The sequence below is a fragment of the Lates calcarifer genome, linkage group LG10 (assembly GCF_001640805.2).
Source record: "Lates calcarifer isolate ASB-BC8 linkage group LG10, TLL_Latcal_v3, whole genome shotgun sequence".
Taxonomy (NCBI): Eukaryota; Metazoa; Chordata; class Actinopteri; family Centropomidae; genus Lates; species Lates calcarifer.
The window spans coordinates 8821362-8836660 of NC_066842.1; the positions used below are offsets into that span (position 1 = coordinate 8821362).

At 40.4% G+C, this 15299-nt stretch overlaps 1 protein-coding gene across 1 annotated transcript; it reads left to right on the top strand.

The window, feature by feature from the left end:
- The first annotated feature begins 2903 nt into the window (after positions 1 to 2903).
- On the top strand, positions 2904 to 14440 carry dhtkd1 (dehydrogenase E1 and transketolase domain containing 1). Its single transcript, XM_018684515.2, is given in 18 exon segments — positions 2904 to 3176; positions 3488 to 3640; positions 4544 to 4755; positions 4855 to 5049; positions 5210 to 5479; positions 5886 to 6057; positions 6169 to 6367; positions 6480 to 6792; positions 6887 to 6971; positions 7072 to 7211; positions 7299 to 7449; positions 7545 to 7649; positions 9910 to 10076; positions 10182 to 10264; positions 10474 to 10567; positions 10569 to 10641; positions 13246 to 13331; positions 13422 to 14440. Coding segments are annotated over 18 exon segments (2775 nt in total). The 5' UTR covers positions 2904 to 3004; the 3' UTR covers positions 13527 to 14440.
- Positions 14441 to 15299: the final 859 nt, after the last annotated feature.

Consider the following 15299-nt stretch of genomic DNA (forward strand, 5'->3'; position numbering starts at 1 on the left):
GATTATTCCCCGTGTTAATTTAGTGGCAGGCAGAGGTCATTTCATTGATTAGGATTATTAAATGTATTCCTTTTAGATGAAACCTACCTTGACCCCTATTAGATAGTTTTTTTTTTTCATTAACGACACTCTGCGGTCACCTTGCCTGTTAATTTGATGTGCTGTTGAAATAGGGTTTTTGGGTGAGGAATAATGCAGCTGGAGACATTATTCAGAAAGTGTGTGAACCAAGGACATTTATGGCAGAGACCAAATATTTTATTTCATCATGAAAATAACATACTTTAGAAGATAAATCAGTAGTTTTTCTACAGCTCTGTTTCTGCAGACTGGGTCTTTAAAAAAGCTGAATACATTTCCCTGAAGGTTTTCTTGCTCCAAGTTAACACATAATAGAAAATATCTGAAAGCAATAAATGTGCTGGAAATGATGTGAAATACTTAAACCCAGTGGAGGAGAACCTGCAGTATATTAGAAAATAGTAAAGACATGATGTCTCAGTCTACTATGCAACTCTGCGGAAGCATTAAAAGTTACCAGGGCAATAAATCCTGCATAAACAAAATGTAAACTGTAGAATATTTCTGTACAGGTGTTACAAGAACACTATAACGTACATACATTATGGATACATCCCTGTAGCACAAAGAGGCTACTATAAACTCAGAAGAGAATCATAATTCCCTCTAATGGAAAAATATGAAAAGAGATCTAAGTTGACTCAGTGGTCTTTCCCGTATTAAAAAGGCTTGGATTGATACATTCTACTGTGCTGTGTATCCGACCTCCTGGTACTGACCGAAAAGTGCTGGAAATGCTGTGAAATACTTACACCTAGTGGTGGAGAAGCTACAGTACTGTATATTAGAAAATAGCAGAGACATGGTGTCTCAGTCAAATATTAAAAATATGTGGAAGCATTAAAAGACATCTGGGCAATAGATCTTGAGTATGTGGATATAATAATGATACAACATTAGAATAAAAATTTTAATTATTTCTGTACAGATGTAACAAGAACATGATTACAGCACATACGATATGGGTAGATTCCTGTTGTACAATTAAATTACCATAAACTCAGATGAGAATCATAATTCCTTCTAATGAAAAACTATTAAAAGTGATCTAAATTGAATCAGTTGTCTTTCTCCTGGATCGCTCAATTTTTAACTGAAAAAAATGAAAAGAGCCATTACAGGAGAATTAGGAACCTTTTTTTCCTCTATAGTTACAATGGCTCACAGGTGATGAGTGATAACATTGAGCTTCCTGACAATAAAACCATTTTGTGAAGCTTCAGAGCAGTGAGTTATGTGAACAACCTGCAGGCTGGTTCGACACCTGTCTTTCTGTCAGATCACAATGTATTAAAAGGAATAGTTCTGTGTCAAAAAGGTCGACCTCAAGGCTTTTCTTCATTATTTATCTCATATTGGTGAGGATTGGACCAAATGTTGATTCATACCATCATGTACAGTTTGGCTCTTAGAGTTAATGAGGCATTTACAGATCTGCAGTGAACACTTGAGTCCAAGGTCTCAGCTGTGTGAACTCAGGCGTTAAAATGCTGACAAAACAAAGTTGATGCTGTTCTCAGGACAAAGCTCCTCTTGTATCACAGGCAAATTGTGGCAGTACAAGGCAAATTAGTTAGACTGTTTCCTCTTTAATAGTCTTGGGGCTTTTAATAGGTCAAGGTCTGATTATCAACCAGACAACACAGAGGCCTCAGGTTTACTCTACTCTTTTTCAGTCTACATAATTGATTAAATGCAAACTTAGAAACGTGCTCCAGTTAAGCACAGACAGGTCCTCTACCCTCCATCTTGTGGCCCTGGTCTTGAAGAGGGACTCTGTCTCAAAATCTAGTTTTAAGACTAGGTGCTCCAGTAAAGTTGTATTTTATTTATTTAATTTTTCTATTTCTCAGATAATTAATACACCTCAGGCAAGGTCATATTAATCCATGACAGGAGTAAAGGTATAAAGACAATTATATATATATATTTTTTTTTAAAATAAGTGCTAATGAAAGTTCAGTGCATTAAGTATCAGCAAGTAGTGAAGTATGCACATTAGCCTATTAGCACTGATTGGTTTCTGGGTGCCTGAGGAAATATGAGGATCATTATGGTCCCAGCAATAAACTTTTGCCCCAAGGCCCCTGAAAAGGTTAATCCAGCCATTAAACTGGTTAACATATTTCTTTTAAATTCCCTGTTGATAGTCTTGAAACTTTTTTATCTCAGAAATAAGCCTGAATTCACTAAAGTTTTTAGTGATGTGCTGTGCCACCGGGAGCCTGCTTAAATGTTCCTTGGGATAGATTTCAAGTGTAGATCGAAACTTGTAAGTCTGTCAAATGTAAAGAGTAAACTACTGGAGGGATGGACGCCATTCATCTGAAAGATGGACGTTTTATATTTGGATGGTGGTGATAGTGGATAAAGCAATTTAACATGTCAGCTCAAATCCTCCCTTTAATTTTCCACCTGTCTATATATATGCTACTTAAAAGTAAGGGGTTTTAGATAAATGAATGACAAGAGACAGATGCATATAAAAAACAGAATAGGTTACCAAAACCACTTAAATTTCTGCTTTCCAACTTTCAAACGGAGAAAAGGGAAATTTACAAGGAGCACTTGAACGCTGCTCGTTGCTTGATCCTTGGCACTTGTTGCGCTACGTCACGCGGGATAATTCACGTCCTTCGGAATTTTAAAGCTATCTAAAACATTATAAACAGTCGCTCCAAATTCCTGAATAAATACAAACTCAGGCGTTTAAGAAATCTGAGTCAAAAATAATGAATAAACTTAAGGTAAAAGATGTCCACGTAACAGTGTTGTGAAACGAGCCCAGGTATCTCAGCCAATAGGCTTCCGATGCGGCGTCTCCTCCCATAACGTCTCTCTCTGGGCAGTATGGCCGCCGTCCTGTAGCTGTTAGTTAGTTAGCTCCTGTTATACATAAGATTAAAGCATCATACTTTAAAACATGTCGGCCCTACTTCTCTTGAAAAACTCGCTTGGCAGACTGCCGCCGAGCGTCGCCCGACAGGTTATCGGCTGCTGTTATCACACCGAGAGAGGTGTTTACGGGTACCGACCCAAACAGACCGACAGGGACCTGAAGTTTCAGAGCGACCGCATCGCTGCACTAAATCAAGGTCAGTATGGGGTTAATTAACAATATGTGCAACTTAACATCACCTAGGAGGGAGGTGAGTAGTCTTTGCCGTGTTAAAATAATGTCACTGACTATGAAACTTGATTTAATTCAGGTTTCAAATTTTATTTATTTTTTTACTCCAGTATCCACTTTATACTTGTGTAAAGTATCTGATTGCCATTTATATGTCTCACTGTTAATTTAGAGAGCTGTGGTTTCCACACCCAGGTGCAGACATTGAAGGTATCATTTGTTTTGGGGATGGCTCATCCTGACAGCGGCCTGTTGTTTTGCTTTGTGCTCACTCAGATCATGGTCTTGTCCGTCTGGTGGAGGCGTACAGAGCACATGGACACAAGGCTGCTAAAATTAACCCCTTACTGCCCGACAAGCCTGTAGCTGACAGTGTCCCGGAGATCAGCATGCTGACTGGCACTATAAGAGGACAACTCAACACCTCAGGTAAGTGACAGTGGATGGAAACCTGCAGAAAACATGCACCACAGGTTAGGATCATGGCTGTATATATATGTTCTTCTACAAATTATGTTTTCTTATACATGCAACATTATGTAACCTGTACACACATATGGATTACTGAAGGGCATACCAAGCAGAGGCCTCAAGAGTCAGGGGGCTCAAATGCAAAACAACATGATAAAGTTGTTTTTCTGTGTCTGAGATTCTGTAGGAGTGGGCGGTGGACACTTTAGATGTCTGTGCTCAGGGGCCCACTGTCTCATAATCTGCCTTTACTCGATAAAGGGATTTTACTGTTTTACTGTTTACTTTTTTTTTCTTCCAGTTTTCAGATGCACTGCAGAATAAACTGATGATGTTTCATTGATTGGCAGTGGTTAAAGTAGCATTTATGTTCTTTCATTTTGTAAAAGTAGAGCAGTGTAAAAATACCCCATTACAAGTAAAAGTCCTGCATTCAAAATCTTAATTAAGTAAAAATATTGAAGTATGAGCAAAATGTTCTAGTATCAAATGCAAAAGTACTCTTCAGACTTGTCCCTTTGCTTTATTGTATATTCTAGTCTTAAAATACTATCAGTGAATCCTTAATGTGTAACAGTAAGCACTGTTTTAGTTTATCATTGGAAAAACAGACCATGTAACTTCAACAGCTCTTATTCAGGATCTGATAGCAGTTTAAATACCTGGATCAAGTTATTTTATGAATTACTGGACTGTATACTAGAACATTTGTGCTTCAGTACCAGTACTTGGAGTAAACTGTACTCAGTTATTTTCCACCTGACAGCAGCAGTGCTCACCCCCAGTTCCCATGTTTGCTTAATGTGCAGTCAAAACCTCACATGTTGGTGTTCCCATCACTCATTACCTGTGTTCCTGAAGCTCTACAACACTTTGGAAAGGCAGAGGCTTCAGTGGAGGAGGTGCAGGCCTACCTGGAGGAAGCCTACTGCGGCCACCTGTCAGTGGAGACCAGCCAGCTGAGCAGCCTGGAGGAGAGGGAGTGGTTCGCTGACCGCTTTGAGGAGCTCAAGGGGAAAAGTTTCTCTGCTGAGGAGAGGAGGCAGCTGGCCAAGGTCATGCTGGAGTCTCAGGTAGGTCAGAAAATCTGGTAAATCTTATCACGTTTCATATGGTAATGTAATGCATTTTTAACGCATCTGTTTCTTCACTTTTTCTCTGACGACCTGTAGGAATTTGACCACTTCCTGGCCACCAAGTTTGCTACTGTGAAACGTTATGGAGGAGAGGGAGCAGAGAGCATGATGGGCTTTTTCCACGAGCTTTTCCACCAGTCGGCCCACAGCGGAGTTACCGACATTGTCATTGGCATGCCCCACAGAGGTCGACTGAACCTCCTCACAGGCCTGCTCAAGTTCCCACCAGAGGTCAGACAGACTTTCATCCATGACCCGACAAGATTGGATTGTTTATTTTTCACTGTAGTAATCAGCAGCCCAAATAAACAAGTAGTAGTCGGCTGCCAAAGAGTAAACAAGGCTGCGATAACATCAAACAGCGCTGTTCTTCCACCATTTTTCTCCCCAGCTCATGTTCCGTAAGATGCGGGGCCTGAGTGAGTTCCCTGACACCTCACCCGCCATCGGTGACGTCCTCTCCCACCTCACCTCCTCAGTGGAGTTGGATTTTGGAGCCGGACATCCTCTTCATGTGACCATGCTGCCCAACCCATCCCACCTTGAGGCCATCAACCCGGTGGCCCAGGGCAAAACCCGAGCCAGGCAGCAGCTCAGGAAAGAGGGGGACTATTCACCCGAGGAGAACGCCCAGCCAGGGGACCAAGTCATCTGTCTGCAGGTACTGGGTCACAACAACTCATACACACATGCAGCTGAACTGTTGTTAACAAGAAGGTGAGGACTAAATTAACAGTTTTATTACGGATCTGTTGTCTGAAATAAAGAAAATAGGTTGATACATTTAAAATTTGATCAAATTTAAATGACATTTGGTGAAAAAAGGATCCATGAGCAGGTCCAGGAAATTTGTGAAACACTGAAAATCTTTTGAACAGAATAAACTGGCACATGTAACCCATTTTTTTAAATCTCTACATTATTTTGATACAGATACAAATTTCTAAACATTTTCTTTCTGGTATTTTTGCCTTTATTGAGTTCACTGGAATGAGGGGAGATAGATGTGGGATGAATTCAGAGTGACTAAAACTTTGACACCATCTCTGTTCCTGTCTTTTCCACAGGTCCACGGTGACGGCTCTTTCACTGGTCAGGGAATCGTCCCAGAAACTTTGACCCTCTCAAACCTCCCCCACTACAGGGTCGGTGGGAGCATCCACCTCATTGTGAACAACCAAGTGGGTTACACCACTCCATCGGAGAGAGGGAGATCGTCTTTGTACTGTAGTGACGTTGGTCAGTGAAACTTACAGACAGTATCAGCGATCGATTGATTCAACTCTTTACATACAGTGTTTCTGTGGTTTGTTTTCAGCATCTTAACCATCAGAAACATTTGTGTCACAGGTAAGATGGTGAACTGTGCTGTGATCCATGTAAACGGAGACGATGCAGAGGAGGTGCTGCGGGCCACTCGGCTGGCTGTGGAGTACCAGCGGCGTTTCAGGAAGGATGTAATCCTGGATCTGATCTGCTACCGTCAGTGGGGCCACAACGAACTGGATGAGCCTTTCTTCACCAACCCAGCCATGTACAAGATCATCCGGTCAGTCAAATTTTGTTAAAAATAAATGTGTATTCAAAAGAAACCAGTGGGTCCCAGAATTTTTTGCCTCATGAACTCCTACAACAAACAGTGTTTTGTTGTGTTTTTGCAGCTCCCGAAAGAGTGTCCCGGACTCCTACTCAGAACAGCTGATCTCTGAGGGTCTGATGACCGACGCCGAGCGCGACGAGATCAAATCCAAATACTACGGCATGCTCAACGACAAGCTGGCCAACATGACCCTGTACAGCCCACCACCCACCAACCTGCAGGGCCGCTGGGGGGATCTGGTCGAACCCCAGGCTAGAGTCACCACCTGGGACACGGGCGTCCCCATTCCTCTGCTGCAGTTTGTGGGAGCAAAATCTGTGGACATCCCCGAGCAAATCCAGCTGCACAGTCACCTCAGAAAAACCCATGTGCAGGTACGGCTGTCGTCTCCTTTGTTTCTGTTGGGTGGTCTTGTGTTGATGTAGCAGCAGCTAGGTGATCATTTTTTTTCCTCCTGTGTGAACTCAGGCTCGGCTGCACAAGTTAGAAGAGGGCACCAAACTGGACTGGTCCACAGCAGAGGCCCTGGCCTTTGGTTCTCTCCTGTGCCAAGGTCAGTGTCGAGTAGAAAATATATCAAATCACATTTAAGAATCATTGAGTTTTTGTTTGCTGCAGATGGATGTGTAGGTTTCAAATTATTGTTGTTGCAGGCTTTAACATTCGAATCAGCGGGCAGGATGTTGGAAGAGGCACGTTTAGTCAGCGTCATGCCATGGTGGTGTGTCAAGACTCCAATGACATGTACATCCCTCTGAACCACATCACCCCTCAGCAGACAGGTTTCCTGGAGGTAACACGCTCATAAAGCTGTGTGAACATAATCTATCTAAATCAGGACAGATTGCTTCCTTTCATGTGGCATCCTGTGTGTGTTTAGGTGTGTAACAGCCCTCTGTCTGAGGAGGCGGTGCTTGGATTTGAGTACGGTATGAGCATCGCACAGCCGAAGCTTCTTCCCATCTGGGAAGCTCAGTTTGGAGATTTCTTCAACGGAGCGCAGATCATCTTTGATACCTTCATCTCTGGAGGTAAACATCTGACTGCTCCCGCATGGCTGCTCTTAAAATTACTCATGTTATTTTTAGATCTTCATATGTGAGATGTGAACCTGCTGTGTCCTCAGGTGAAGCCAAGTGGCTGCTACAGTGTGGGATGGTGATCCTGCTGCCTCACGGCTACGATGGAGCTGGACCTGAGCACTCTTCCTGCCGTATGGAGCGCTTCCTTCCAGGTTTGTGGGGCTGTAATACTGCATCCACGTCATATTAAGTAATCACTTTCTGATTTTGTGTAAATAGTGATCACATCAAACAGCTGGGAAAGTTTGGATGTATCTGACCTGCTGCTTAATAATATCAAATTGCTTGAAAACCAAACAAACATGGATGCCTCACATCAGCCATAGTCCATCATTCATGTTAATTAAACCCACATTTTAATGCATGTAGTGCTATCTTTTGAACACACAGTAGTTTTAACCCTCTAACAAGCAATGCCACCATCATACAACTGTTTTGTGTCACCCAATGACGTGAATGATCTTAAGTCACAAAGATGGGAGTCTGTTTAATGATATACCAAACACTCCTGGGTTTTCAGGTGCTTGGTGTAATCATTCCTCCTGTTCATACTGGCCATTAAAAGATCCCTTCATAATGTGCTTTGAATGTAAGTGACGGGGGGACAAAATCCACAGTCCTCTTTCTTTTTATGTGGAGATAATCTGAGGCTTTAGCTGCTCCAGTTAGACAAATCAGGTATGTATCTTCCAAAGTTACTGCACTTTTAATTTAAAATTCCCTCTTTGTGTTTCCCTGTTGAGCTGTAGTGCAAGGATGCTAACAAGAAGAGGGAATGTTTTACTTAAAAAGCTGTGTCTTTGGAAAATCCCTGTTTGATATATCTAACCCAGAAGCATCATATTACATTATCCTCGTGTATAACACATTTTTGCTAGATTTTAACTACAAAACCTGTGGAAGATACACACTAGATTGGGCAGCTGAAACTTCATAGTATCTTTTTGCACAGAATGAGGACTGTGGATTTTGTTCCCCATCTCTTACAGTGAAAGCACATTAGAAAGAGATTTTTAATGGCCAGTATGAACAGGAGCAGTTATTACAGAAAGCAAAGCCTGTTTAACATTCATATGGGCATCTGACTACTGTTTTAGAACAGACTTGAAAAATTGCAAACCTGTTCTCAAAGCTGAAACTTTATGACTCAATATTCCTTGGCCCTGTGGTAATTTACTAACTATTACATTGTGTTCATGTGCTGGTATGAAGATCAAAATAAGAAAACAAGCACCCACATACTGTGAGTGGTCATATTTCACAGCACAGCACAGACATTTTAATCCATGTCTTATTTTCTCTGCACAAAAGGAGACAGATCAGCACATAGCATATTATTTGCAGGACTTCAACAGGTGTAATCAGAGATAATGTTTCTTAATTGGCCACCAGCAATCAGCGGACAAATGAGGCTCTGTCAAAAGATCTCCCTCGTTCACTCATTTACTACTCTCTCTATATATAATGGATACTGTAGTTTACACTTCAGCGAGCAGTAAATTGAGATTTTGATTTTGTGCGTACTGAAGAATCATTGTCATTTTGTGCCATCACTCAGAGATGAGGTGACCGCACCGTGGTAATGTTTCAAGAAACACTGAGTATAATGCAGTCCAGGAAAAACACATCTCTAACTATGACCTCAGTGCTAAAACATCTTATTGAATTAACATTACAAGCCTCATAAAAGTAGATGTTATGGCAAAGCATATTTATCAGAGTGCACAGACCATTCAGGTCAACCTGATTAAGTGTTGTGTCTTTTATTTTGCCTTCTGACACTATATCTACACACAGTTCCCTGTAAGTGAAAATAAACAACTGTTTCCCACAGATTGAGTGGCATAGTGGAGGAGTGCGAAGCCCAGGTGTTTTTTGTTTTTGTTTTTTTTGTTTTTTGTAGCTGCATTTCACTGATGTTCCTCACATACAGGCTACGGTAGAGGCTAGCTAGGCAGCTGTGCACTGTAGCCTATAGTCCTCACTCGGGTACTGTAGCGCACTCAACTCAAGACAGGTGTGTGACCAAAGTAAGGTGTTCTAATGTAAGATTTACCAATTTTTATCTACCTGGACGGTTCACCAAATTAGAGCACCATCTCCCTCATGTACCATCTCCCACTTGAACTTGATCTTGAACTTTTTACCAACCAACACACCTGGTTTTAGAGGAACATTTTTATTATTATTTTAGTGTTCTTTCCAAGGCAGGACTCTATCTCTGCTGTTACTTATTAACCGGTGAGAGGTTCCTTACGTTAGGATCTCCAAGTCTCTGCTGCTGAATATCATCCTGTAACAGAGACCCCAGATTTACAAGTCTGGATGTTTCTTAACTGAATGTCCGTTCCTGATGTTACACGTTACCTGAATTGTAAATGATTGCCAACTTGTCACCTCTTGTCTTTTAGATGTGTGACAGTAAAGTGGAGGGTGTGGATGACGACAGTGTGAACATGGCCGTGGTCAACCCCACCACTCCCGCCCAGTACTTCCACCTGCTGAGGCGACAGATGATCCGAAACTTCCGCAAACCTCTCATCGTGGTTGGACCCAAGACACTGCTCAGATTTTCTGTGAGCACTGTAGACACTGTCAAGAACACGTCTGATATTTTATCTCCAACTTCTTTTTCAGATGTTTTTATTTAAGAAGGTGAACAATGTTCTTTCTTTTTGCAGGGGGCAGTGTCCAGCCTGACTGAACTGGCACCGGGAACATCTTTCAGACCAGTGTTAGGTGATACTTCAGTCTCAGCAGCAAGGTACATTTTCATGACTGTAAAAATATTTAAATGAATAATAAATTGCAGGAGTTCAAATGTCATAAACACAGCATTTGTGAACTACTTTTCTAAAACAAGAGCTTTGTCATTTGATGTTTTGAACAGCTCTTGATAAAACCTGGAGGACACTTGGTCCAAAAACATTCTCTATTCAGTACATTAAACCCATGTTTCCTTATTCCCCTTAGTGTCCAGAAGGTGGTGCTGTGCTCAGGGAAGCATTACTATGCCCTGCTGAAACAGAGGGAGGCATCAGCAGCAAACCAGAACACAGCGCTCATTCCGTGTGGAGGAGCTGTGTCCGTTCCCACTGGAGGCTCTGCAGCAGGAGCTCGGAAAGTACTCCAACGCCAAAGGTAGTGTAACCCCGCACCGAGCTCTCCTGCCTGACTCACAGAGCTCCACCTTCACTCCCAGCAGATACACTGACTTAAGCAGTTTGTTTGTTTCAACCTGAGTCATTTTGACTGTTAATAACCTGTAAACCAGGGTTTGCTTATGAACGCACAAACACTTTCACAAATCTAATTGAACACTTCTCCATTCTGTGTACACAGCTGTGACATTTCACGGTGGCTTTACCCAAGTGTGACTGTGTTTCTTGCCGCACATTACCATTTATGGTCAGTAAATACGAATGTGCTATAGTTCATAAATGAAACTGATGGTTGGTTTTATCATCAGTTATTTTCAGTATCGGTTAATCTTAGTTTAAGTAATACAATTCATGTTTTTAAGTAGCTTATTTTGTCTGACAGTCCAAAAACATAGTAGTTTTCAATTTGCAATTATACAGACAGGAAATGTTTGGTATTTTTGCATGAAATTTTCTTCCAAGATAAATTATAAGTCAACTATATGTTTGATTTTTATTTAGAGAGTCAGAGATGTATATTCAGCTCTTTTTAGACTACATCTGTAGTCTACCTGTGTCCTCTGTTCCTCTTTGCTAACATGCTTTTCCAGTGTTTTGAGACATTTCCCTGTGCGACATTACATAATACTTCTTCGTCTGTGTGACTGATGAAAAAGAGGAAAGACAAGTTTATTCATGAAGCTCTTTTTACACATCAAGGCTTTTATGCAGTTCCTTATATACAGCTTAAGAACGGTTGACATTTAAAAGACAATGGGAAGGAAATGAATAAAACATTCAGAACACAGAAAGAACCGAATGATAACACACAAACAAATGTAAAATAAAGATCAGATCTTCTGGAAGTTTGCTCCAGATATAAATGTGGAGCAGAGACACAGCTGCTTTTCCATGTTAAGTTTTAATCCTCTTAACTTTGCTTTTGCTTCTTTTTTTAAAAAAAAGAAATCTACAAAGACACCATTACAATAGTCTGTCCTACTAAAAGTAACTTTTCTAGGTCTTTCTGAGACACTAGTCTTTCAGTTCTCACTACATCTTCAAAGTGGCATACTTATTTTTAAATTGCCCTGATGATTTTATCCTTTTCACTGAAGCCCAAAAAACACAGCAGTGACTTTTGACCTTTGCTGAAAACAGAAAGCAGATTGCACTTTATCTTTGATTAGGAAAGAGATTTTTCTTCAGTAATCTTGTTCACAAATTGAGAGGGAGCGCTGTCACTTGATGATACTGCTGATAAATATGAGTGTCAGGCAGAAAAACAATCACAAAAACTGTAACACGAGTGAGTCACACTAAGCTGAATACCACTGAGGAGAATGTGCCAACTTAAATAGACGTCTGACAGTCACCACTGTTATTAGTGAGTCCTCAAAACAGCATTAGATAACCAGAAATGCTGGAACATCAGTGTATCTGACAAACAAACATCTTAAGTATGATCTGCACCAGACTGCTACTCACTGCAGGCCTGCTGAATTAAGTGTTTCTGTTATTTTGTCCACCCTCAGTGGCTGAATTAGTGTCAGTCCAGACTGATTGATGTGATTTCTTCACTTTGTTATACAACACTCTCTAAGCATGAAGAAAAACTTTTGTATGTGTGGGTTGTTAACTGTGCCGAGTGAAGATGATTTTCGGTACATCAGAAGAAGAGGATGCATTTACTGGCAGTTTTCAAATCCTGAAGTCACCTCTGGACTTCCCACACTTCCATCTGGTCTTTGCAAAGGAAGCAGTTTCCCCCACGTTTTTCAAAATCCTGTTTTTCTGCTCCCACGTTTACAGTCTTAGTTTGATTCATTCACTAAACTCTGTCATTTTACTGCCCAACCACCAAAATCCAGATGAGAGAAGCTCTTGAGTTGATCAAAATGTAATAATTCACCTTCAGTATTATGGTGTGCTTTCAGCATGTAAGCTTTGAAAGCAGTTGGGAGTGATTTTCAGACTGTTTCCCCCAGATTTTGCTTCTCAGTCAACATATAAGCTGCTCTCTCTTCTTGGTGGAGGTTGTCAGGCCCTCAAGCAGCTTGTGAGGAAAACTGAAGATACAAGTCAGGGCTGAAAAAAACTGATAGCTCTGAATTTTTGGGTAAAAAAAATATGATGGAGTGAACTGACTAAAATAATGTTAAAGAAGGTTGATATTAATGATAATAATGATAATGTTTATTTTAAAAAATAATTTTACAAAGTGCTTTCCAGACACAAGAGGAGATAAAACCAATGATAGCAAAGTAAATGCAAGGCACAAGAGCTAATATGTAAATAAAAACAAATCAGACAAGGCTGGATATCAATCATTTGCATTGTTAGTAATTAGATTCTGACTGAGTATTTTTAACTTGTGGAACAAAACCTGAAAGTTCAGGTTTCACTTCAACTCTCGGTCACATTGTTCTCACTAGTTTCAGTGTGATCTGGAATTTCTCTGCTCAAAGGCAAAAAACAAAACAAAACTTCAACCAAAGTTGTCCTAAAGTCACGTGTTTGGTCTGAACTCATTCTGAAAACTACTGTGAATCACTTCCTGTTTTACTGTTGATTGTAAACTGTTTTTAACTCAATCCCCTCACAGAGTTCATCTGGAGTCAGGAGGAGCCTCAGAACATGGGTCCCTGGTCTTTTGTAGCTCCCAGGTTTGAGAGGCAGCTGGCCTGCAAGGTGAGCAGTGAATCTACAGTGTAAAGCCTGTAAATGTAAATTCATTTGTTGATATTAAACACACAAGTCTGTCTTCTCTGTCCTCCTCAGCTCCAGTTAGTGAGTCGACCTGCTCTGCCTGCCCCCGCCGTCGGCATCGGGACCCTCCATCACCAGCAACAAGAGGCCATCCTCAACGCTACCTTCTCCTCCTAAGAGGAGCCAAAGTAACCAGTACTAACCAGTACAGAGACTTCAGTACAACACTACATACTGTATCTGTTGTGGTCCTCACATCATCATCGCTATAAGCACAACGCTGCTGCACGGCAGATACGCGGGACCTTTAGATGGTGTGGACGTTTGGTTTTGACACAAATTGGTCACTAATTTAAACAACAAATCAAAGAAAGTGTTAAAGAGAATAGTGTTGATAATTTTAGGTTTTAATTGTTATGTTTATGTGGTTTAAAGGCGAGGTCTGACTTGCTGTCGACTTGTTTTTTCTCCCTCTTCCTCTCATTTAAGAGCCTGTTTTCTTTATTCTTTTGATGTAAGAAAAAACACATCTGCTAATTTGGTTCGGATCTGAATCAAGGCCTTAGAGACAATGTTTACAGTGTGATTGTAGTAAAGAAGCTGACCATTGTATTTGTAGCACTCTGAACTCTATCTTGCCTGTGTCAAACCTCCATGGGCTCCACATTTAGGCAATCAAAACTATAGTCGTCTCATGCATGTGGCAATTTTTGTACTGTTCTGAACAGAAAATATCAGTGTAAGTTGTTAGAAATCACTGAGTATTATCCTTGTGATATTTATATAAGAATGTGAGAACTTTAACTGGTTTTAACATTACATTTAAGAGGGAGATGAAATGGTTTCTGAACGAACAAAGAGAGTTGTTACGAGTGTCACCAATGTTTATCCTACTATGAGTTAGGTATATCTGGACATTTCACGGTACAAATTTGGGCTAAGAAATAGTTGACTGTTTTCATTATTTAATCATAGTTTAAACTTGAGACTTGAGTTCAAAATATTGGCATTAAAGGGCTAATGTAAATAAACTAAATCAGAATATTCAAATGGAAATATTTTCAAATAAATCTTATTTTCATGTTTGTGCATCATTTTTCTTTTCTTGCTACTTTTACTGAGACAAAAATGAAATTCAAAGTGTATGTTTTTCTATATATTGTTAAACATTTCATTTTGTCCACCCCATTGAACATGGACTAAATCATGGAAACACCTTTCTGTGTAATACAATACAGTTCAACAGCACCACAAACTACCTCCTCTATATATAATAATCATACAGTTGAATCAACATAGTTTCAAAACTGAATGTTGTAATCTTTAATGAAGGTAGGATTTATTTCAGGATTATTGCTTTAAAGTCTGTTAGTTTAGTCTGGTGTACCTAATAAACTGGCAGCTGAGTGTGTGATTATTGTCTTCAACACCTTTTATAAAGGAAAGTCAGATGAGCCACTTATTCTGTTTTAGACCAATCAGGAGGAAGTCCCTGAAGCTTGATTTGACTCTGTCAGTCACTGATCAAATCTGTGATATGTCTTTCCCACAGAGAAAGGAGAATTGTGTGTGCAACCAAAATCCCAGACCTTTATGGTCACGCAACAAAAAGAAAGACAGACTCCATCACTAAGGACCCTTCACACCTCCTTCACCACTCCTTCTCTGCTGCTCCCATCATGGCAGATGCTTCAGAGTGGGCTACATTTGGTGTAAATGAGACAAAAACACTCTGAGTCCCACATTCATCTTAAACAAAGCCAATTCAATTGTCACTAGTTTTTAATGCCACTTTACTCCTGCTTATATTTATGTATGGAACTGTTGGGTTTTAATGCATTTTTGTGTGAATCTTTCTTGGGTTTATGTTTAATTTATGTGTGAATCCTTTATCCTAAGACAATTTTCTATCAGCATGTGATAGAAAATAGCATTTTTGACTCTTGAATC